Source organism: Miniopterus schreibersii (genome assembly GCF_964146895.1).
Source record: "Miniopterus schreibersii genome assembly, chromosome: 1".
Classification (NCBI taxonomy): Eukaryota; Metazoa; Chordata; class Mammalia; order Chiroptera; family Miniopteridae; genus Miniopterus; species Miniopterus schreibersii.
In genome coordinates this window covers 161,118,445-161,142,580 of record NC_138101.1, presented here as the reverse complement: position 1 = coordinate 161,142,580, position 24,136 = coordinate 161,118,445, and the positions used below count along the sequence as shown (strand labels likewise).

The following is a 24,136-nucleotide window of genomic DNA, read 5'->3' as shown; positions in this document are numbered from 1 at the left end:
TTGTACATGGTCTAAAAATGTCTCCCAGATTGTTTATTAGTTGGAAAGAGAAAAGTTATAACTCTCCAGTAGAGAAATCGGACACCTTGACCAGGTGATCAAAATTAACATCATTAATGAGGAGCAGATGGATGCATGTCTTCAGATGTGATGCCCTGAGAAGGACCTAGGAGCATCTGTGAAGTTTTTTGGCTGAGAACCCATAACCTCAATCTAATTATGAGGAAACCTCAGACAAACCCGAAGTGAGGAATGTTCTATTAAAATGGGAGGAGGGACCCTGGCCTGGTGGTTCAGTTGGTTGGAGTGTCATCCTGTGCACCAAAAGGTTGAGGGTTCGATCCCTGGTCAGGGAGCCTACATGAGGCAACCAATGTTTTCTCTCTCCCTTCCTCTCTCTAAAATCATAAAAAGCATACCCTCGGGTGAGAGAGAAAAAAAAAGGGAGGTGGGGTGGGGGTAGGAGGACTGTATTACTCAAAAATGTCCATGTTATGAAAGATAAAAGCTGTGGAAACATTTCAGATTAAAGGAGACTAAAGGGACATGTATGCAGTACCCAACCCTACACTAGAGGACAAATATGATAAAGGATATTATTGGGTCAAATGACAAAATTGTAATCTGAACAGTAACTATTATATTGGTGTTAAATTTTCTGAAGTTGGTATTTGTATTGTGGTTACACAAGAGAATATACTTATTTTTAGGAAATACACACAAGTATTCAGGGATAAGGGGCCATGATAATCCTCCAATGATTCAGAAAAAAACTGTGTTCACATGTTAGAGAAAGCACTCAAAAGATAAAACAACGGGTCAATCTGGGTAGAGTGTGTGTCCTCTGCGATTCTTATTCTTGCAACTTTTCTGTCTGAAATTTCCAAATAAGCTTTTAAAAATGGAAAAGCACTGTTCCTATGACAGCCCCCAGCCTGTATAAACGTGTGTAGATGACACTGGGGGCCTGGCTGAGTTTAGCAAAGATGGAGCACTGCGGAGGGCAACGCCCCAGCCCAGCCTATGGGAAGGGTGCCCTAGAACGGGGTTTGGAGAACCAGTGAGGCCACTGATCAACTGCCTACCCCCTGCTTCCTTGAGGTCAGCCGGGAGCTGGTCCCACACCAACAAACAGGCTTGTGGCAGACAAGTTCCATAAAAAGGGATTTATTGCCAAATTTCAAAAAAGGCGCTTCATAAGCGGAAGACATGGAATGCCATCCTCCAGGAGGCAGGCAAGGCAGCCCCTGCGTATTTCCCATTCTTCTCCCTCCCCTGGAAGCTGGCTTCCCCACTGGGGCCCAGGCTGCCCAGGTATGTGGACCCCATAGGAACCAATAGCCTCAGGCCACTGAGGTTGCCCCAGAGCTACTCCCTCAGCCTGGTCACTTATCAGAGGGGAAATGGAGGCTCTAGTCCCTGAAAGCTGGTGACAGCTAAAGCCCAGCAGCCCTCACAGAAGGCTGTTCCCCAAAGCAAGACTTCAGGGGCCACATGACTGTGGGTACTTGATGACATTCTTGCTCTCATACTGGAGATAGAGGGACAGGCAGACTGGGGCGTGGGAGCCAAGGAGTGTGGTTTGGGGAGACCCATTGGGGCTCATGAGACCCATTGCTGCTCACACCCACGCCTGCCCAGTACAGGCCACAGAGTGGACATCTATCCACCCCTCTGGATCCTTGGCTACTACCTTCAAAAACAAAGTAGAAGTACAGTAAAGAAGGCATCAACCTGCTCTGGCAGGTCTGAGGGCACAACTGGTGGTGGGGGAGGGGTAGCGGGCAGAAAGGACAGAGCACGCAGCTGTGACCCTCCTCTCTTTCAGTAAACAAAAGTGCACATGCAGAAACCCCCTGAGAGCGCCTGTCAGGAGCTGCTCCCACTCCCAAGGCCCCAGAGAGAGTGGCTGCAGCCCTCAGGGCCTCTGCACCTATAGGCTTTGCCCTCAGTCCAGCTGCTACAGCAAGATGGAGACGGGATGTGTTCCCGGAGCCAGGGAGGGGCTAGGGAGAGGCCCAGGGTGCAGGCAGGGGCCAGGAGAAAATGCTCCGGCCACTAGGAAGCTCAGGAGGAGCAGTCCATCTAGGGTCTGAGCCAGAGGGGTGAGGGGAAGTGGGGAGAGGGATGTGGTTTCAGGCCCAACATACCCCTCAGCATTAGGAGTGACTGGGATATTGGACCTGTTTGGGTTGTGGAGGAACCACAGAGACCCAGATATAAATCCCATCTGGGAGGCACAGGAGTTGGGGCGGCTTCTCTTCTAAAGGTTGATTTATAATGAATTGCATACAGGATTTTCTGATTTGACGTCGGGTCCTTCTGAAGTTCACCTGTATAGGAACGTGCAAGGCTGGACACAAGCTGGTTCAGGGGCAGGGACGAGACTAGGAGACCTTTCAATTTCCTCCTCCACCCTGGAGTCCTCCTGTCACATCTCACCAGAGGGGAAGGCCTGCAGAACAGGAAGGCCCAGAGAGAGCCACACAGCAAACGGCTCTCACACAGCTGCCTCCACCCTGCCTTCAGAGGCCATCAGCTGAGGGGTGAACCTACAGCCTAGACTCAAGGCCTCAGCAGCTACTGAGAACAGGTGGGGGGTAGGGTTGGTTACGACCTGAAGCTGCCTTTGCCATGAGGCTGTCTGCCTGGGGTATCTGGACATAGAGGGTGGGGTAGGGTGGGGGGGCTCAGGTGTGCTCTATTTAGAAGTCAGGAATGTAAACTACTGGGAGTGAGAAGCAGAGATGATGCCACCCCCAGAACCCGCAGTGCTGTGCCAAAGCCCTGGGGCAGGTTGGAACAACCATGCAAGCACAGAGGTCCTGAGTGTATGCTTCCAGCCCAAGCCAGGGCGCGGAGGCCAGGCCAGTTAGCCAGGCAGTGGCCCTGGTTGGCACCTGGCACCACTGGCCAAGGCAGGGCAGGAAAGATACCAGGAGCCTCTGCAGGTCCTGGCCAACCCCTGACATATCCGATGGCCCTTCAACAGCCTGAGCAGAAGCACATTTCTCAGCAGGGCTGGGTTTTGATGAACTGGGCCAGCCAGGAGGGACCGTGTCCTGGCCTGGCAGGCCCTAGGGTGCACTTCTCCTGTAGAGGGTCACCAGCTCCTTCCGCTTCTCCCGTAGCCCAGGTGCTTCCTGGCTTAGATCTCCCCGATCTTGGATTTCCTGCAGGACCTGGGTGGCCTGCCTCAGCTGCTCCACAGCCTCGCTGAGTAATGTCTCAGCACTCACGGGGGCCGGCTCACTGGTCAGCACCTTGTTCAACAGTTTCTCCGTCTGTTTTGAGGCCACCTGCACCTCTAACTGGGCCCGGTATAGCCGTTCCACAGGTTTCTGTGAACGCCGGGGGCCTTCCCCAATCAGGTCCCCCATGGAGGAGCAGCGGGGATGGGGCTGAGGTGGCAGGTCCAAGGGGAACAGTGTAGATGTTGTTGCATTCTTTGGGGGAATTCCTGGGGTGCTCACGGCCTGGGATGGTTTGTGAGGCTCAGGACTGTCATCCACGCCATTCACTGAAACCTGTGCTGAGCCTGGGGCAGAGGTCTCAGTGGCCCCAGGACTCTGGACTGGCCCTGAAGCCTCCACCCCGCTCATGGAGGCTCTCAGTTTCTCCGATAAGATCTTGGGTGGGGGTGTAGGGGGCTTCCCACCCTCCTTGGTCGAAGCCTCAGAAGTCTCAGAAGAGGGTACCTGGGGCGGTTCTGCACTTTCAGGGTCAGGGAGTGCCTCAGAGCTGGAGTTCTCCCAGCTCACCTTCAGTTTGTCTGACAGGGCCCTGTTGGGGAGCTGCTTAGAGGAACTGTCCTTCCTCACTGGGGTCTCTGAGTCCTCTCGGCTCTCAGGGTGGGCCTCAGGGCTTGCTGAGACAGGGGTTGGGGCTCTTTCTCCCACAGGAGTTTCCACTCTGTCACCAACGATGGCCATTTCGGGTGCTGGGGAAGGCTTGGTAGGAGGCATGAGGGGCCGGAGTGCCTCCCGGGGCTGGGCTTCATTGACATCATTGCTGGGGACAGACACTGGGAGCCCGCTGTCCAGAACATCGAGGTCCAGACGTGAAAGTCCATCAGAAGCTGCGTTGGCTACCTGGTGGGGGGCAGCAAATGGGCATCATCTTGTATCACTGGCCTTTGGGTCTGATGTGCTCACCTACAGTGGTACTAAAGCCCTCCCATCCAGGCTGCCCAGGACCCAGTCCCCCCCCCCCACACACACACACCCTCTGACGAATCCTCTCTCACTCATAGAATTCCCTGTTTTAGAATCACAGGCCAGGAAGTCAGAACCAGGCTGTCCTCTTGGTGCCCCAGCCTGGCTTCTTCCAGCAAAGGAAAGAGGCTGCTCTTTTTAGTGGCAACTGTACTGGCCCAGTCAGCAGGGGACATGGTTTCAGCCATTTCTGACCCTCCCTAGCTGTATGGCCTTGAGAGTGTCCCTTCTCTGCAACCATCCACCCAGGGTCCCCACAGCCAGTAGGAACAAGGACCAGGACTCAATAATATAGCTCTCCAGAATTGTCTTGTGCTCGCTAACTTCTGCTTGCCTTCCCCGGAGACCTCTGTCCAGTCTGCCAGTCCCCACACTCAGCCCTCCGGCCCAGATTTCTCCAGCCTTTGCCTGCCCAGCTGCTCAGCAGCTTGTGCCCACTCTCCTCACATGGTCAGATATGACCCCAGACACAGGCAGCCCAGACCACAGCTGACTGCCAGAGGGGAACAGCTGCACCAAGCAGACAGCTGCCACCAACCTGGCCCCAGGGCTCCACAGGGACACCCAGCAGTCACACACGGTCATGGGGACCTACTCAGGGAGCCTCAGAGGCCCTGGAGCAGGGCCAGGCACTAGGCCTGTCCCAAGGTCCCTCAGATGGTGGGGGTCCAAGCTCGGACCCTCACTCCCTTTTACACGCACACAGATGATCAGGCCGACACACATGCTCAGTCACTGGGGTGACAGTCCCTCCTTGAATTCTTCTTCAAGGGTCTCCCCTCCAAGGCTGGCCTCCCCCAACACCTCCCAGACCTCCCACCTCAGGCATCCCTTTCCTCTCTGGCTATTTCAGTCATTCTCTCCGCAGGCTTTTTCCCCTCAGCTGACAGATGTGAACAGGCTGCCTCACCTCAAAACAAACTCTCCGATGACCTTGGCCCCTTCCCTTCTCCCTCTTTTCCTATGGCACCCCTCCAGCACTGCCAGCTCTGTACCCATGACAGCACCAAGCTGACTCCTCTGAGAAAATATGCTGTAAACATTACCACCTGCCTGTCCCTCAGTCCTGCCCTTGTGCCTCGTGGTGGCCAACCTGACTGATGACCCCTCGGTCCTGTGCCCTTCTCTCCCTAGATGTGCCACTCACTTCTGTGGCCTCCTCTTCCTTGGTGCTCTACTGCCCCTCATTCCCCAAGTGTAGCATTTGCTGAAGTTCTTTCCTGGCCTCCAAGGTCTCTACTCCCCCCCATTCACCCCCATCAGCAACAATGGTCTGAAAGGGGCTCCTTACCTCTCCCCTTGCCAATACCTTCTCCCAAATTCCCTGTGCCCAGGGCTTCTAAATTGCCTAGCCTCCAGGCTTGGGGCTCCTCTGACAACCCTTCCTCTCTATTCAGTCCGCTTCCCCACCCTGTAGTCAATCACAAGCCCAGGTGCCTCTGGCTTCCCAGTCTCTCTCCCACGGGCCCCTCCCTTTTCAACCCCTCTAGGAGCCTGGAGGCCCTGTTTCTCTTCCTCCTGGTCCCCCTTTCCCTCCCTAACCGAACCCCCTACCCTGGGTCTCAAACTGACGTCTAGAACAGAACACACCCTCCCATCCATCCTGTCCTCAGTTCGGGCATTCAAGGTCTCCATAGCCCCCCCACACACCCGGTCCCCACCTTCCCTGACAGGTCTCCCAGTCAAAGGGACTCGGCACACCTTGAACTCTCCTGCCTCATGCCTCAGCTCACACCACCCACCGGGCATCTCCCTCACACATCTGCCATTTGAAACTCTTCCAGTCCTTCAAGGGTCACTCATGTGCTGGGGTCCTCTGTGGTCCCTCCTGCCAGGACTCCCAGAGCTGTCTTCCGTACAAAAATTAGACACAGCCCTGGTTGGAGCATTTCTTTTCTCCAGCTGGACGCTGAGCTCTGAGAGGCACAGACACCAACTCTGGCTGAGGTAGGTGTGTGGACTCACAAGTGCAGCAGGCACGTCTACACCCTGAGTACGTCTAACACACATGCCTCTACTCAGGCCCCCGCGCACCGCTCAGGAAGCCCCAGCTCCAGGAGCCTCAGGAAAAATGGGGCCCGAGCCTGGCTGCCATCTAAGGAGATGGGGTCCCAGGCTCAGCTGACCTCCCATCTGTCCAAGCAGAGAGGCGAAGTCTCACCTCCTTCAGGTGGATTCTCGTAGGTGGCCGGCGCCGCTGGCCCCCGCGCACTCGGTCCCGAGTCACATGCTCCAGAGCACAGCTCTTGTCCACCTTTATCTGGGAAGGAGAAGGAACCAGGTCAGTCCCCAATGGGCCTTGGGGAGAGAAGGAAATTGACTTAAAGTCAGAGTCTGTACCCACATCCTCACTCACAGGGTCAAGAGGCCCACTGCTGCCCCTCTCTCTGAAACATCTCCCCATGTCCTCTGCTTTTCTCCCTGTTTCTACACTGCCTTTGTCATCTCTCTGCAGTCTGAGGTTCTCCCTCTTTGTGGCTACCCTCCTTGCCTCAGTCTTCCTGCCCGAATATGGGTTGTCAGTCCTTGCCCCTCAGTCAACTGCAAATATATAAGTAGCCCCGAGGCTGCTTTTGGGTTTAGCTGGGGAGGGCAGCGAGGACAGCCCATGATCCTCTGGTACCTGCTTCCAGAAGAGGCCTTGCCCTGGCCCCAGCAACTCTGTCAGGGCCCCTGGGGATAGGCCCAGAAAGAGCAGGGCCTCTGCCCCTTGGGTCAGACTATCTGGAGGGCAGCATCTCCTCCCTGAGGGTAAGGAAGAAGGGTGAGGAGTAGTCCAGGCAGCCACTGAGTAAGATTCACACAGGAAATCCAGACTCTGAACCCCAGAGCAGCCTGTCCCTATGATTGGGGGTGGAGCCAAGACTGTCCAGCCCACAGGTGAGGCTCAGGGCTCAGGCCACCTGGGGGTCCAACTGTCTGTTCTTCAGAGGAGGAGCTGACCCTGCTCTGCCAACACTATGGGCTGAGGCCCAGCCCATGCTCCTGTACCCACAATATGTCCCATCACCCCTGTCCCACAAAATAGGAATATTTTCCCCAGCTGGTGAAGCACTGAGCATGACACAGTCACATTAAGAAATGATATACAAGCCATGGCTCAAAGTCAGGGGCCTTGGGAAGATTTGCTGCCCTTGGGTCTCAGACTTCACAATCCAAGGGTCACCGCAGGCAGCCTCCAGGTCCATTTTAGCCCAAATAGCTAAAAATCCATGATGTCGCCCTGGCCCGTATGGCTCAGTAGTTAAACAGCACCAGTCCACACACCAAAGGGTCTTGGGTTTGATTCCTGGTCAAGGGCATGTACCTGGGTTGCGGTTCACTCCCCACCCCCGGTTAGGGCACTTGCAGTTGACAACCAGTTGATGTGTCTGTCTCTCTCCCATCAATGTTTCTCTCTCTCCCTCTTCCCCTACTCCCTTCCCCTCTCTCTAAAAAGCAATGGAAAAAATATCCTCAGGTGAGAATTAACATGATGTAAAAGATAACCCTCCCTAGATCTGGCCCCAAGGGACACCTTGCCTGTCTCAAGCCTGACTGTGGCCATTGTTGCCACGTCACCACTACAGCACAGGGGGATGGGCGGCCACTACAGAACAGGTAGGGAGGACCAGAGCTAGAGCCAGCCTGGCTCACTTCATGGCCAAACTGAAAAGTGAGCTTTCTGGCTCTCAGCTCAACCTCCAAACCTCTCTGGCCTGGGCCCACCTGCTGTTTGGCTGCAAGCCATTAAATTATACCCTACCACTTACCCATGTGTTCATTTTCTTTATTATTATTATTTTTTAATCTTTATCCAAGGACATTTTTTCCATTGCTTTTTTAGAGAGAGTGGAAAGGAGAGACAGAGAGAGAAACATCGATGTGAGAGAGACACATCGATTGGTTGCCTCCCGCACTTGGGATCGAGCCTGCAACCGAGGTACATGTCCTTGGCTGGAATCAAACCCGGGACCCTTCAGTCCGGGGGCTGACACTCCAACCACTGAGTCAAATCAGCCAGGGCCCATGTGTTCATTTCAAACAAGTTGCTTAATTTCCTCACACCTCAGTTTCTTCCTCTATAAAGTAGGAATGCTACCACCTCTTTGAGGGGTGTTGTGAGGATTAAATGAGGTAACAATAGCATGCCCCAGTGTTTGTAGCAGGGATATAATCAAGGGGTTATCTGAGGTGAGGTGGGCAGGGTCCTCTCTGAGCTCACGCACAGTGGGAAAGGGGACACAGAACTGTCTGTCCACAGGACTTCATCGCACCTCATCGAAAGCCTTGTTCTTGCCTCGGCTGATCCCTTCATTGAGGGCTTTGATCCAGGATTCCTTCTCCTCTCCACTGGGTGCTTGGAATTTGATATCGCTGACCTGCAGGGGACATGGGTGTGGTAGATAGCAGATGTTTAAACGGGCTCACATTTGTGGTCTTAAGGAAGCTTCCCACCCCAAATCCCAAAGTTGGCTGTGGCACAGCTGGCTAGAAGCAAACCAAAGTGACCTCCACAACAGGTCTGACTCTGGGGCTTCAGGGGAAGGGAGGGGACAGGTCCAGCAGAGAAGGGGCTCCCTCCCTGCAAACAGCTGTCGGAGACTTAGATTAGAATCAGCCATGCCCTGTGGATAGAACTCAGATCTGGTCCTGCTCCATATGACTGCCTGCCCCAGGCTAGCCACCTGACCTCTGGGCTCCAGTTTTCTCTGAAGTAGGGGTAGTCCCAGTCTCCTGGGACTGAGGTGACAGAGGTGACAGACATGGGGGTGTCCATTGGTGAAGGCCCACTGGAACCAGGAACACCTTCAGGTCCCTAGTGGTCCCCATACCCAGCCTGGCCCCAAATGAAAAAGTTCCAGAATCTCCTTTCTGGTCTTGAATCATAGACTATAAGAGAGAAAGGGCATTGGGGGTCAATCCCACCTCCTCATACAGATGAGGAAACAGAGGCTCACCAGATGGGATGGCATTTGACCAAGGAGGCCTAAACTAATCCCATGACTCCTGACTCCATATCCCATGCCACCCACCCCACAGGTCTCTTCCCATCTTGGGCAGGAGCTCCAAGCTCCTATGTTAGAATCAGAGGGCAGCTCAGACAGTTCCTTGCCCCTGGCTTGCCAGGCCCCAAGGTCAGACAGGAAATGATGGAAGGAGTGAGGCCATGCAAACCCAGAGGCTGCTTTGCATGGTGGACATAGCAATGGGGCCTCTGAGCTAGACAGACCACCACTTATAGCTGGCAGACCTTGAGCCTCAGTTTCCTCATCTGTAAAACAAGACCACCACCATGACCTGCCTCGTGGAGCTGTGAAGGTCACTGATGTATTTAAAGTGTTAAATCTGGAGTCAGGCACAGAGTGCTCAGGAGTAGAAATTATCACCATGGCCTTCCTTCTGGACAAAACAGTCCCAGTTTCCTCATCTGCAAAAATGCTGAGGGAATTCAGCCTGAGCAAAGCCAGGGTCCAGGACATAGTAGGTACTCAGTAAATAGTTACTAAATGAATGAGCCAATAAATGAATGAACTAGCCCAAGGTTCCTCCCCTTGACCCATTTTTGGGCCATTGCCCACTCTCTGTCCTCAAGATGCCCTAGTTCTTTGCCTGGCAGGTCGCCAACCTGCCCATCCCCCACCTGATGCTCGCCTTCCCTCCTGCCACTCTTCCAGTTATGTAACACCGAAGGCCGCCTGGCCCCTCAGCATCCTAGTTATATAACTTCCTCCTGGCTGCCTCCTGCTTCTCCTCATGCAGGGCTCTGGGTCCCACCCACCTCCCCATGCCAGGCACAGCCAAATGCTCATTTGCATGACCAGGGTAAATTTGATACTGGCAGCAGATCTGCAGTTAAGTCAGAAACCCCAGGGTACCTTGGCAACTGCTTCTTAGCCCAGCCATCAGGGCTTCTGGGAGCTCAGGGAGGAACAGCATTGCATCTAGGCTCTGCAAGGGCCCACCCAACCCTGTGATGGGGTTGTGAAAAGGTGGAACCAGGGCCAGCCCCTCTGAGCCCAGCTGCTTCTGCTCACAGGCCCTGAGTTGGTGGGGCCCCTGCCTGATGCAGAACTTAGCATCCCAGAGAGCTTGGGAGGCATGTACTTGAACTCAGCAATAGATGCAGCAAGAGTGGGGCAGAAAAAGAGCACTGGCCTGGAAGTCAAGATCAGAGTTCTAGTCTCACCAACCTGCAATGGCACCCTGCTCAGGTCTTTTCTCTCGGGGCCTCGATGGGACAAGTACAGAACCACTGAACCCAACCCAAACTGCGGCCCTCCCATTGGCCAGCCCACCCGAGGCAGGCTGCAGGGGAGGGGGGTGTTAGCCAAAGGGCTCCCCTAGGAGAAGGAATACAAGGTGAAATGAGACCCAGCCCCACCCTCAGGAACCTTGTGATTCTGGCCGACTGAGCCAGGCATCCCACAGGGTGATCAGAACAGGGATAAGCAGAATACCAAGAAGTTGCTCCTCCTGCCCCACCCCCACTCCCATGTCTTGAAGAGCCACAGGCTACACAGGTCTCTGCCCAAGTCCTTCCGAGGAGCCCCAGGATCAAAGAACCTGAGGATTTTAGGAGCTAACAGGTCTGGCCACCAAATAGGCCAACGCGGTCTGGGAAAGGGGGAGAACAAAATGGCAGAGAGGAAAAAAGTGGGAGGGGGAGAGGAGGCAGGAAAAAGGCAAGGCCAAGCTGGCTGCGACCAGCAGGCAGCAAGGCCCAGCAGAGGCCACCCTGCTTCCTGGCAGCGGCTGCCTGTGACCTCATGGCAGGGGCGTGGGGATGGGGAGACAAGGGGGAGAGGGGCATGCAAGACACTGGAGTCTTTGTTTATTTGATTAGAAGGAAAAAACAGGCGGCCCCAGGACCAGACAGCCGGGGTCATGTGACCTCCCAGCCAGCGGGCAGTCTCACTGAGGATAGGGAACACCCAGGGCGATAGGAAAGGAGGGTGAGAGGATGCGGGGGACAAGTACTCTAGGCAGTCCCCCGTGTGCCCTCCGGAGAGCTTCCACTCTGTGTGAGCTCCTGGGGTGGCGAGGGTTAGGGGGCTCTTGAGTTGGAATCAGGGTAGACTGTCCTCCCACTGCTCTGCAGCCCCCACCAATTGTTCTATAGACCACTCCCGACTGATCATCCTGTTCCCAGAGTCACCCTGAGCCCACCAGAACTCTGAAGAATTGGGGAATGGAAGGGAGGGTGCTGGCCAAAGCAGGTGAGAATGTAGCTGCACAAACAGGCCTTTCCAAAGGTGATGACCCACCCTGCACTGGGCCTGACCCACCTGTCCTACCACCAGCTGATCCTCACAACCGGACAAAGGAGGTGGGCCACAGAACAGCACTGGCAAAGGACAGAGGCAAGGCCCTCTCCACTCCATGTCCACATAAGCTCACTAAGAGACACACAAAGACCCAGACAGACCGTGGCCAGGTGAACACACACCTGCACATAAAAGTACACACATATGCACTGGCCACAAGTGTGCAGATCTTCACACATAAAGAACTCTGCATGTCTCTCAAACACACATACACAAATATATCTCCCACTAGAGAGAAAGCAGGCCTCCACGACAGGGTAGGGGCTTCTGGCCTAACAGACCAAAATACGGCTCTCCTCTTCCTCAAAGAGCCCTAAGCAGCAGATGTCACGTGAAACCTATGCCCAGCCCCATGAACCGTCATGACACTATAAACCCGCCCATGGGCACACCCCCAATCCCAGGGTCAGAGCCCTGCAGTTGCTTCTTTGCACCCACTATGGGCAGAGCAGGACAAAGGGTTAGTAAGTAAAACAGCATGGTCTCCTCCAAGGCCTAGAGCCACCAAGGACTAGGCTCCTGGCTCTGAAAACTGAGGAAGAAACACAATGGCCTCTAGCAGGCCCAGACCAGACCCACTCCAACCCCCAGCCTCTGTGACTCAGCCCCACTCTGGGAGGCTCCACATGACGTGCAGAGGTCCGGGGAGAGGCGTGACCCAGCTGCAGATGGGCGAGATCTGGCTCGAGGTGCTGTACACGCCAGCCACAAATCTGACTCCCTCCTGACATCTGTGAAACTACGCCATGCATCAACACTCACCCAGACTCCCTGCCAGAGATATGCGGTACAAACAGAAAACCTCATCTGCACACACAGCATGTCCCAGGGAAATAACCTCTTAGGCAGGAGACTTTCTCCAGCATTATTAGCCAAGAAAGGAAAGTGCAAGAGGAGGAAAGCTGGGAGGCTGCATGTCTCAAGCACTGAGCGCAGGATAGAGAGCCCACCCAGGAAGGCCTGGGGTAAGGGGAGGCCACTCCTTCCCCACTGGCCCAGACTATGTTATGGTGTCAGAGGCCTGGTGGGATGAAGACCTCATCCCCAGCTTTCCTGCCTCAGCTCTGGGCCTCCTGTGTCCAGGGTGTGGGAGAAGGCCAAGTGCCCCACCTCCCAAAGGCTACTTTCCAACTCCAGCCTGGGAAGAAGGCCCCAGAGCCTGGAAGGGGAGAGGGGAGAGAGGATCAGAGCTCTCAGCAGAGCCCTAAAAGCATCTCCTATCAACCAGGGGCTGGGAAGACTCCAAGACAAAATGAGCAAAAGGTCTAACCTGTGGCGGCGCCAGAGCTGAGCCTTAGAGCCTTAGAGAGTGTACAGGCTGCATCCAGGGGCCCAGCCTGTCTTAGGGCCTCCAGGGATGATCTCCCAAGCAGATCCCAGCCTAGAGGAAGGTCAGGCCACAGCAGACACAGCCCTACCTTGTTCCCTGGGGATCGCAGTAGGATAAATCGGTGCTTTCGTTTGAGGAGGGCACGGAGGTCCTGGCACTTCTCATAGCTGCCCAGCTCCACTGTCTCCACACACTTCTGCTCATCCTGGGGAGAGAAACAGAGGGGACATGAAATAGTGAGAGCTGGACACACCCAGACCCTCAGACACCCAGGACCCGCCTCAGACCCTGGTCCCACTTAGTGAGGGCATCACTTGGTCAGGGGGACCCCAGGCTGCCAATCAATCACCAAGATGAGGTATTCAGACTCTGGCAAGTCCGTGCTGGCTGAAGGGACACCCTCAAGGCTAACTGTGCACATGAGATATGGGGCTCACAGTCCCAAGTGGGGAGCAGGGCTGACTCAAGTGCGCCTAAGGCAGTAGGAAGAAACCAGGGGAGCTGGAGAGGCTTAGAAAAGGTGCCTGGGGGTCCATGCAGGCCCAGAGACCAGGCAGAGATGTTTGAAAAAGGAAGCCTGGAAAAGGCAGCAAATTGTCACAAAATGAGAAAAAAAACACACTTCCAGGCAGAGCCATAGAGAGAAGTGTAAACATGTGCTTGGGGCTACATGTCCCACCTTCACCACAGTGACCCTGAGTTGCCTTCTCCACTGGCATCTTCCTCCGCTGACCCTTGGCTTGGGGAGAGGGCACTCTCCATGGCCTGAGCAATGGTTCCTTTAAAAGCACCCCACTCCCAGGTTGTCATCCTAAGGCCTCATCAATAGAAGGGCCAGTGGCCAGGACAGTGTTCAGCCTCTCCTAGGCCACCCCTGGACACTGGCTAGACTCCCTTCTTGCCCACCAGCCCTGGCACCTGAGTGTTTTCTCCACCAGGAGCCTCTCTAGCAAGCTGCCTGAGATAAGCTCCCCCCTCAATGGTGATCCATTGGTTCCTATTCTAGGAAGACCTAGCTGGGACAACTTCCTGGATGTGGCACAGTCTCACCCTGGACACTCCAGGGAAATAGAAATAGGTCCTAGGTTGGCACGGGCAGGAGAGGCACTGCCCTGGAAACTGGCCAACAAGTGAAGCTACTATTGGATGTCACAGTCAGCCAGCAAGAGCACCCATCAGGGACCCCCTCAGTGCTCTGCAGTTGGGGTATAATATCTGGGAAGCAGTGACTCAAATTTATTTGCAGTGGAAATGCCCCAACTTCCCTCCATGAATCTGCATATGCAGTTGGCCCTCTATCCGAGGGTTCCACATCCACAGATTTCATCAACCTCAAATCAAAAATATTTGGGGGAAAAACATTACGTTGTTGCTGACATATTGGGCCTACCATGATTACTTCTTTATTCAACATGCACAGACATTTCTTTCTTGCCATTACTTCCTAAACAACTATTTATGTAGCATTTACATTGTATTAGGTATTAGAAGTAAACTAGAGATAATTTAAAGTATATGAGAGGATGTATATAGGTTATATGCAAATACTATGCCATCTTATATAAAGAACTTGAGCATCCATAGATTTTAGTATCCAAGTGGGTCCTAGAACCAATCCCCTGTGAATACCAAGGGACAACTATACTATGAAACCCTGACACTTAGTGATCATTTTTGCATCCCTGATTCTCCCGAGCCTCTCAATCACCCGGAAAGCCTAGAGTCCCAGTGTTTGCCTCATTTTATAGAGGAAGAGACTGAGGCTTAGAGGCCAACTGATTTGCCCTGGTAGCACAGACCCAAATATAAGGGGCAGAGCCAAACTCAACCCCACACCCTCTGACTCCAGGGCAGAGCCAAACTCAACCCCACACCCTCTGACTCCAGGCCAGAGCTCCTCCAGGCATGGCACACTCCTCCCAGCCAGGGGCAGAGGCTTGGTCAGTGCCTTAGCAACAGGTTGCTCTGCACCAGTGATCCTCCAAGTGTGGTACCTGGTCCAGAAGCAGCAGCATAACCTGAGAACTTGTTAGAAATGCAAATTCTCTGGCTCCATACCTACTGAATCATAATCTTAGTGGAATGGGGCTGGAAATCTGAGTTTTAACAGCCCTCCAGCTGATACTGATGTATACAAAAGTCTGAGAACCTCTGTTCTACACCAGAGGTTCTCAAACTTGGTGGCACTGAGACCTTTAAAAATCCCAGTGTCCACCCTGGCCAGGTGGCTTGGTTGGTTGGAGCATCATCTCGTAAACCAAAAAAAGGCTGTGGGTTCTATTTCTGGTCAGGGCACATGCCTGGGCTGTGGGTTCAATTCCCAGTCAGGGCACATACAGGAGGCGACTGATCAATGTTTCTCTCTCACATCCACATTTATGTTTCTCTCTCTCTCCCCGCCCCCTTCCTCTCTCTCTAAAGTTAATGGGAATATATCTTTGGGTAAGGATTAAAAATTTTTTAAAATCCTCCCCAAAATCCTGATAAACTACATCAGGATCCCTGGGGGGTGGAGCCCAGACATAAAAGTATTTTTCAAAGCAGATGACTGCACAGCTAAGGTGGATAACCACTGATCTGCCATCTCTTCAGCCCTCAGGAAAAGAGGAACATATGGCCAGGGCAGCCTGGTTTCTCCCATGCAGGGTCAATCAGGTATCTCTCCTATTTTTGCCTCTATATATCTCTTTCCAACCCCTAGTCTCCAATCCCTTCCACATTTCTCCATCAAGACAAGAGAGAGTAAAATCTACCTGGTCCAGGAAGCTCCACTGCCCCCCTCCCCCATGAGCCCAAGCCTTGGTGCTCTCTCCCTCCTTTGAGGCCCCCCATCCACAAAGCACCTGCCAGGTGCAAGCACTAGACTAGGTGCTAGGAACACCCTGCTGTGAGGAAGAACAATCCTAGCTCCCTGCTGGGCCATCTCTCTACCTTATGCTGCCTATGTCTGCTCTCCTTTCTGTTCCCCCTACAGTGCCCTGCAAAGGGACAGCCCTCAAGGGCGACATATACAGGGCCAGTTTGCTGGACCAAATACCTGACCCATAGTGAGACCCCAGGAAGTCCTCACCTACTGGGCACCCAGAGGAAGGGAGATGTTTGGAAAAGGACCCCCAGTTGCAGAGAGTGCAGCTCAATGGCCCCATGTGGACATGCTTCCCCCAACTGGACAACTACTAACCCAAACAAAAAGTCAGTTCACCTCCACCACCCAGCTCCCCACAGCTGCCTGACCTGGGTCTCTCCACCCAAAACGCTGAATCATCCGGCCCTTCTGCAGCTCAGAAAAAACAGATAACCCAGCGGGTGCTGGGCGGGGGCAGCATTTCTGGAATGTCAGCCTCACTGACAGCAAAGAGACAGCCAAGAGCCATTCACACTAGCCTAGTTCCTTACATCAAGAAAGAGGAATTGAACTAATAAGCATTTCTCAATTCCTACTCCTGGGTCAAGCTCCCCACCCATGAGAGAGCTAAGTCCTTGAAGCTTCATTGAGGTTTTCAATAGTGATTTTTTAAAGCGTGATTTAGGTTTTTCATGTTTAGGGGCTGTGAAATCCTTCCTGCTTCCCAGCTGTGGCCAGATGTGAAGAGGCAGCTCAAGACAAGTCTGGCAGCGCCAGACAGGCTGACAGCTGGGGGCCTGTCACTCAACCCCGGCAGCTGGGACTGGAGGAAGCTTTGACAACGCCCTTTATTTATAAAAACATCCCCTGCTGCCACCACAGCACATCCTCATTTGGTGAGAGCAACGGTATAGAACATCTGGGGGGCTGTCTGCACACCCAGCTGCTTCTCTGACACCCCAACTCCATGCCTGAGCCTCGGGCAGGAAAGGCAAAGTGCTTCTCAGGGGTAGCTCCTTTAATCACGGAGACCTGAGTGCCCAGTCTTTCTTGGCCTGGGACAATTACGAACTTGCCAAGATACCCTGAGGCATGCTGAGAGAGGCTGGTGAGGAACAGGCAGGATGCTCTTTCTGCCACCAGGCCAGTTCTTCCCCATGTACTCCATCTGTCGAAGGCATGCAGTGGTAGCCCATTTGCAGTGGGTGGGCCCTCTGAGAGCCTCAACCCCAGAACACAAACATCATTTATAAGTAAAAGCCACCTTTCCTCCTCAGGTCTTCACCCAGAGCTTTGTCAACTCTTAACACACAATTTTAGCATCCTTGGTTGTCCAGGTTCCAAAGCCTGCTGAAATGAGAAGGGACACAAGCCTGAAGTGGGAAGATGTGAGGACTGTGAGAGGCACAAGGACAGCAGCAGTGGCAACTGGTAGCTTGATGTTAAAGGAGAGAGAAAAGCTGAAAGGTACAGTCTGCCAGTACAGAACAGTCCAACTGTCAGTGCCTCTGAGCCACCGAGAAAAGACTTAGTTTAGGCTGGTGCCTTCCTTTGAAGAAGGCAGAGAATATTCAATACATTTTAGAGAACTTGCACCAAAAATAAGTTGTAGAGTTTACTTGCTGGCATTAGTGAGTGGAAATAGCACTAGGTTTGGTTCTAGACCTGGCTCCTTCATTCACTGAGACGCTGAACAGTCATTTGGCCATCTCGGCCTCAGGATCCATCTCTGTAGAATGTGACATGATCACCATGCTCTTGGGACTGTCGTGAGCGTTATATGAGAGCTCCAAACATGCATGAGCGATAAGTATTATTTCTACTATCATTGATAAGTGGAGCAAGCTTTAGTTTTCTGGCACACTCACATATGTGGAACCTAGCGCAGGGCCAGGGAGTTGCAGTGTTGGTGTGCAACTGAGAAGACACACACAACCTTATGCACATATGCTTCAAAGGGCCCCTCATCCAGGAGCCCTAGACTAGCATGTAGAGGTATGGTCCCATGCCACAGAGACCCAGAGAAGATCAGGTGCTCGTCCAAGGTTGCACAGCATGGCAAAAATGAAACAGATCTTCCAGTCCCAGTTCTGAAATCCCCCTGCTGGCCTGGGCTGCCCCCACTTTGCCCCCCGCCCCAGCACCCCTAACCTCAGGGTCAGGAAGGTCCTCACCTCATTCTCGTACACCAGCAGCTGGGCCTGGCAGAGGAGCAGATAGCGGTCTTTCCAGAGCCCTAAGAAGCCCCCGCTGCTCTTCTTGATCCAGCCAGCCTTGTCCACTGTCCGTGCTCGCTGAGGCTTCTCGCCCTCCTTCACACCCTGTAAGATAGTACCAGAACATACCTTGAGGGTTGCCGCCATGGGGCCACACAGTCCACAGGCCAAGCTAGGGGCATGTCCCTGTGCTGGGTACCTACTGATATCTTCCCATGTGAGCTTCCCCACAACCCCCAAGGCAAATATTATTAATCCAGTATTAGAAATAACAGTAATTCCAGCAGCAACATTAGCAGCAGCCACCTTGCATTGAGCCACCATGTTCCACTTTCACACACTGTCTCATTTGGCCCATACAACTACCCTCTGAGGTGGTGGCACCATTATCTACATGTTACAGCAACCTCAGAGAGGGTAACTTGCCAGAGTAGCACAGCTGGAAGGACAGAGCCAGGATTCAAACTGGGGCTCTGACTCTAGTTCTTCCCCTATCACACTGCCCCCCATGTGTTCATTCAACCAGCCAACAAATGCTGTACAAGCACCTACAACCTCCCGCATGCTGGAGCAGGCAGAGAGGGATAAAAATAATGGATCTCTGCCCTCATGGAGCTGGGGAAGGAGGAGCTGAGCAGATAAACACTAGACAGAAACACATTAACAAGTGTGAAACACTACAAAGGAAATAATGAAGGGTGGGGTTGGAGGGTGAGAGGACAGTGCGGGACCTGCTTCAGGTAAGGTGGCCCAGGAAGGCCTCCCAAAGGAGAGGACATTCAAGCAGAATCAGAAGGATGAGAGGAGGGAAGTAGGCAGAGTGGTAATCTGCCTGTCAACCCCTGCTCTTCTAAAGAGCACCCCTGGAAGCCCCTGCTTCTGCCCCAAAACAGGAGGCTCCTCTGCCCTCCTCCCCACCCAAGTCCAGGACTTTGGGGCAACCACCCCATCTGGTGAGGGTCCCAAGGGACTTGCCTTCGACCAGAGTCCTTCTCTAAGACATGGCAGCCACCCTGGGGCCTCCAGGCCAGCTACTGTGCCCCTCGACTACCTGCTTGGGTAGCTGGGTGCCAGGTGTATGCTACCAGATGAGGTCGGATTCACCTCTGGTCCCCAGCACCCAGCACTGTTCCTTTACACATAACGGGTGCTCAAGAAATATCTGTGAAATGAAAGTAAAAATACATCCAATTTGCTAACCACTTTGCTTCAGTGACTGCTACACACAGTAGTAAGTGTGAAGGGGAGGGTGGAGGAGAGGGGACCAAGAACGTGTCAGAATCTAGAGGATGCTAGAAGGAAATTAGCACTAATTTTGACTACTTTGTAATTTACATAAAGCTCAAAAAAGTGGCCCCAGTTAAAAGAAGCACACCTCTCCCCAGGGGATACCCTGTGGCCACAGCTGCCTTTGGAAGGACAAGCCCAGGCAAATGGAAGTGTGGTGAGTTGCCAGGGGCTGGGCAGGGCATGGCCTCCCTGCTTTCTATCATGGCAGGGGAGCCCCAACCTGGTTCTCACTGTGCCCCTTACCCTTCTGAACTATATACTCTGGGAGTTGGGGATCTGAGCTTTGAAACCCAAGTCACACAGACCAGAAACAAGTCACTTGATCTCTCTAAGCCTCAGTTTCTTCATCTGTGAAATGGAGATATAAACAACAGTGGCAAAGATTGTAACTCCACAAGAGCAGGGATTTTTGTTTTGTTTACTGCTGTATCCTTGGTGACAAGACAATGTCTGGTATACAGTAGGTGCTCAATAAATGTTTGTTGCTGAATAAAGATATGGCATATAAAGCGCTGCCTAGGGTACCTAAAGTTAGTAAATGGTAGCTGCTATTATTATTATTGTCACTGCCACTCCCTCTGACTCTCAGGGACTCCTATCCCTGGGCCTGGTTCAGAATTTAGAACAAGGCCCTTTCTGGCCTTAGCTCCTGGGCATTAATGCCCCTGCAGCTCCTTGGAATGTAAGGAGCCCCCCAGGGTCTCTCTCTAACTTGTAGATGACAAGGAAAATGGGGAAGTGAGATGGTCCCGAATGGTTTTCCACCATAGAGGAATGAGGAAGCGGAAGGCTTGCCTACAGGCCAGTATGAGCCACCCTGACCTGGAGAAGAGGGGACTTCAGGCCCTTTACAAGAGAGGGAGGCTCTTGTATCCTATCATCCACTCAACTCCTCCTCCCTCTCCCCCCATCACCAGAGACGCTGTGTTCAGCCCCATTGGGCTGTGTGACCCACAGAGGCCTCATCCCCCCAGGGCTAGAAGGGATGAAGGGGGGGGAATGGGAAACCCCACCCCCACATTTCAAACATCACACCTCTCCATCATCAACTGCAGCACTGTTGGCTACTTCCTAGGCCTGCAGCTACAAGTTTTTCTTTTTTCTTTCTTTTTAATGTATTTTTACTCATTTTACAGAGAGAGGAAGGGAGAGGGAGAGAGAAACACCCATGTGTGAGAGAGAAATAGGGATCAGTCACCTCCCGCACGTACCCCTACTGGGGATCGAACCTGCAACCTAGGCACCTACCTGACAGGCAATCGAACTGGCAACCTTTCAATGCACAAGATGATGCTCATCCAACTAAGACACTCCGGCAGGCTATAGGTCTCTCTTAAACAAGGCAATAGGGATGGTGGGGCATGAAGCTGCTGCCTGGGTGTCCCATCTCTGAGCTCCAAGCTCCCCTCCTGCTTTTCAGGGGCCCACTACCACCCCATGGAATCTCACACCTCTTTCTAAACCCCCTCCCCTTGTGACCTCCCCTGCCTGCCTCACCCACTAATACGTAAAAACTTCCTGCCAGCTGGAAGCTCCCAGGGTGCAAAGCTAGGAACTTGTGCCTTGACCACTGTCTTCTCTGGTTGTAGCAGAGCAGTGCCCAATGAATACTATGGCTGGGTTAAGTAGAGAAGCCAGTCCTGGGCCTTAGAGATGGGTGGGGCCAGGATGGGACTGAGGCATAAAGGCACTTTGGGATGGGGGAGTGACAAGTGAGGGGCTGGAGGCATGAACCAAAGCCCAGAGAAGGGTCTCCTTATCATGAATCAGCAACAGCAACAACTACCCAAAGGAAGGTCTGGCTGGAGGTCCTACTTGCCTGCCACCCTTCACCCAGCTCCTCTCCCTGCCCCTCAGACATTCTCCCATCAGGGGGCCTGGCTATGCCCCAATACATTTTAATAAGTGGCCCCACCCCTTGGCAGGGCTCACAGGGGAGGTTTTGTCCTGCTCAGCCCAGTTTCTCAGCCTCCTCTCCTCTTATTGACCAGCTGACCACTGTTCTTACATGTTTCGTCCTCTCCTCTCCCAACTATCCTCACTCAGGCCCTCCCCTGCCCACTGTGGGCAGCTTCTGAGGCCACCCGTAGGCACAAGCCTGGCTCCCCTTTGCCTGAGGTGGGAAGGTCTCTGGGTCATTCATTAAAAAGAAAAAGAAAACGATGCCAGGTCACCCTGACCCTATGCACAGAAGGGAGCAGGTGAAAAGCCACAACACAGGCCATGACAGAGAGACAGAGACCAGCAGAAGAAAACCTGTTGGCACCTCACATCACAGAGAACTTGTGATGATGATCTTTGCCCTTGGACTAAACCCAGTGATGCTCTGACTAAGCTCTGCTAAGAACCACCATGTCAGAGTCCTGCGAGGAACTTCCAGTCTGATGGAGGCAACACAGATGCTGCTTGAGGGGCCCCAGCCTGTTGTGAGGGACATGGCACCTACCTGGAGGGATACCTCAGTCCTAGATCTCTAATGGAATAAGGAAGGGCTTGGGGTTAGTTTGGGAAGCCCTTGCAGAAGGCAGGGTTTTGATAGGACTGTGAAGAGGGAAAGAGACACACACCTTGGCCTGAAGGAAAAGGAGAGATACAAAGGGTATCAAAGACCCTACACTCTCAACTCCTTCACTATAGAATGAGAAAGTACAGGCCAGAGAAGACCAGAGATTAGCTCGAGGTAACAAAACCAGTCCTGGGACTGGACACTGCCCTGCCTCTCTCTAGATAGGAAAGGGCAACTGAGCAGCCTGGAGGCCAGACCAGGAAAAGGCATGACTAAGAGGACAAGGCGTAGAACCCCAAGGCAGAGACGGGAAAGCCTGAGTCCAGGGTTTTCAACTTATTCCAGGGTCAAGAATGCCTCACATTGATATTTGCAGTTTTCAAAGCTTCTGTACATATCATTGCATTTCTGGATCACCCACCTCCCTTGTTTTATAGATGGGGAAATGATGTCCTGAGAACACAAGTGGACAGATGCCCAGTGCCCAGACCTGCACTTCACCAAGCCTCAGCCTGACAGGGTTTACCAACCCATTGCACAGAGGGCGTCACTGAAGCTGAGGGGCTTGGCATAGGGAATGGGGAGGAAGCTCAAAACTAGGGGGAGGTCTGAAAGCAACCATGTGGGAGTGAGATGATGAGGCCAGCCTGGGTCATGAAGGAGAGCAGGTAACAATGACCTAAGAGGGGTTTCAGAGAAACAAAGATGGGGCACTGAGGCCTAAAGAAACAAGGGTAAGTGACAGAGAAGAAATGGGAGGAAAAGAGTTAGGGATGCTAAAGAGCTGGGGGATAGGGAGCCCCTGATTGTGTGGGGAAGAGGTAAGCAAGACCTTAGATAGCCCGACTACGCCAGTAGTTTTTTGGCACAGTCAGTAAATGGCAAAGTTAGAAACTCAGAACCAGAGGGAGTGCAGGGCTGGGCTGGGCTGGCCACGAGACAAACCATGGGCCCAGGAGGCCCCAGGAGAACTTCCCTTAATTGGGGGCCAGAGCAGATCAGAAGATGGAGTAATCCTGTCCCACATCCTCTGGGAGAAGGGGAGGGGCCACCGCCAGACAGCCCAGCCCTCACAACAGGGACCTGGAGCAGGAGAGGGCAGCCCCACCTCTGTAAGCAAGAAACCAAAGCAAAATCACAGTGGACTAACTTTGCCCCCTACTTCCACCCACTCTGAGAGAAGGGGCCATAATCATACTGTCAGGGTCTGGGGAGGAGGCCCTCAGGCCCTGTATTTTATAGAAGAGGAAACACAAGCTGAGAGGGGAAGTGACTTATCTACCATCCCACAGAAATGCAGCGCTGGCCTGGAGGGAACCCTGATACCCCAGTTGCCCCTGGGCAGTGACAGTAAGGAAATGGGCACTGATGGGGACCCAGGCAGCCTGGGACCCCAGGTGGCCAGAGTGGCCCCACGAGTGAAGGCTTCATCTTTCCTCCCCACCCACCCAGGCACAGACATATACACCCTTCCCTTTGGCTGGGAGGGACAGAAGCTGACCCCCCTCAGAGGACAGGCAGCAAAGTCCTCTAGACTCAGCAGGCCCCCCTCTAATTTATTCATTCCACAGGCACACATTAAGTGCTTGCAGTGCGCTTCGATGACGGGGCTGCTGGGAGAACTGTGTTTACAAGTAAAGGGCAAGAGTCGCAGAGTGCCTGACCCCACCCCAGACCAAGAGGGTCCTGAGGGGGAAGAGAGAAGCTCCGAGGGCGCTGCTGGTCCAGCGCCCATCTCCTCCCCAGGGCTAGCCTCCCAGGGGAGTGGGGAAGGCAGGGGCCGCATCAGCCCCTCCTGGGCCAACTCCAGGGGAGGCGAGAGGGCAGGGTAAAGGGGACTCACAGGGACTTATACAGGGGAGGAAAAAAAGCAACTTCTCCAGTTCTCCGGCGACCAGATGGGGTCACAGCCTGCAGGTTCCTTCAGACAGGCACTCGGGGACCCACAGACCCCGCCCCACCACACGCAGAGACCCAACACTAGTGTACGGTCCGACCCGGCGGGCAAGGAGAGTCCGCGGTACCCCGCGCTCGAGCCCAGCACCCCAGGCCACTGTCAGCAGAGCCTCAGTCTCCGCGTCAATCCAATGGGAACAATAACATGCCCATAGTGGGTGAGAAAAACCAGAGAGAGAATGAAGTCGGATGGGTCGCCGAAGTGCCGGACGCGATCCCCGCCCCCGCCCCCCAGCCGAGGATCTGCCCGGTGGGGGATGGGGGAGGTGGGCCGGTGTCCCGAGACCCCCGGGAGAGGGGCTGGCTGGAACAAGGGCCCGAGCCCGGGACCCCAACCGCCGTCAGCGGCTCGAAGACCCCAGCGCAGGCCCCGCGCGGCCGCCCTCACCTCCTCCATGGCGAGTCGCGGAGGTCCGGCCGCCCCGCCGCTCACCCCCGGCGCCGCGCGGGCTCCGGCCCCTCCATCCGCGGC

The 24,136-nt window shown here is 53.9% G+C and overlaps 1 protein-coding gene across 1 annotated transcript; it reads right to left on the bottom strand.

Annotated features, from left to right (window-relative positions):
• Positions 1 to 1,153: 1,153 nt before the first annotated feature.
• PLEKHO2 (pleckstrin homology domain containing O2) lies at positions 1,154 to 24,136 on the bottom strand. The gene is made up of 6 exons (XM_081144999.1): positions 24,053 to 24,136; positions 17,871 to 18,017; positions 12,940 to 13,056; positions 8,471 to 8,575; positions 6,376 to 6,474; positions 1,154 to 4,091 (listed from the first exon to the last, which is right to left on the bottom strand). Exons 1-6 carry the CDS (start codon positions 24,059 to 24,061, stop codon positions 3,078 to 3,080), a joined length of 1,491 nt encoding a protein of 496 aa, XP_081001125.1. The 5' UTR covers positions 24,062 to 24,136; the 3' UTR covers positions 1,154 to 3,077.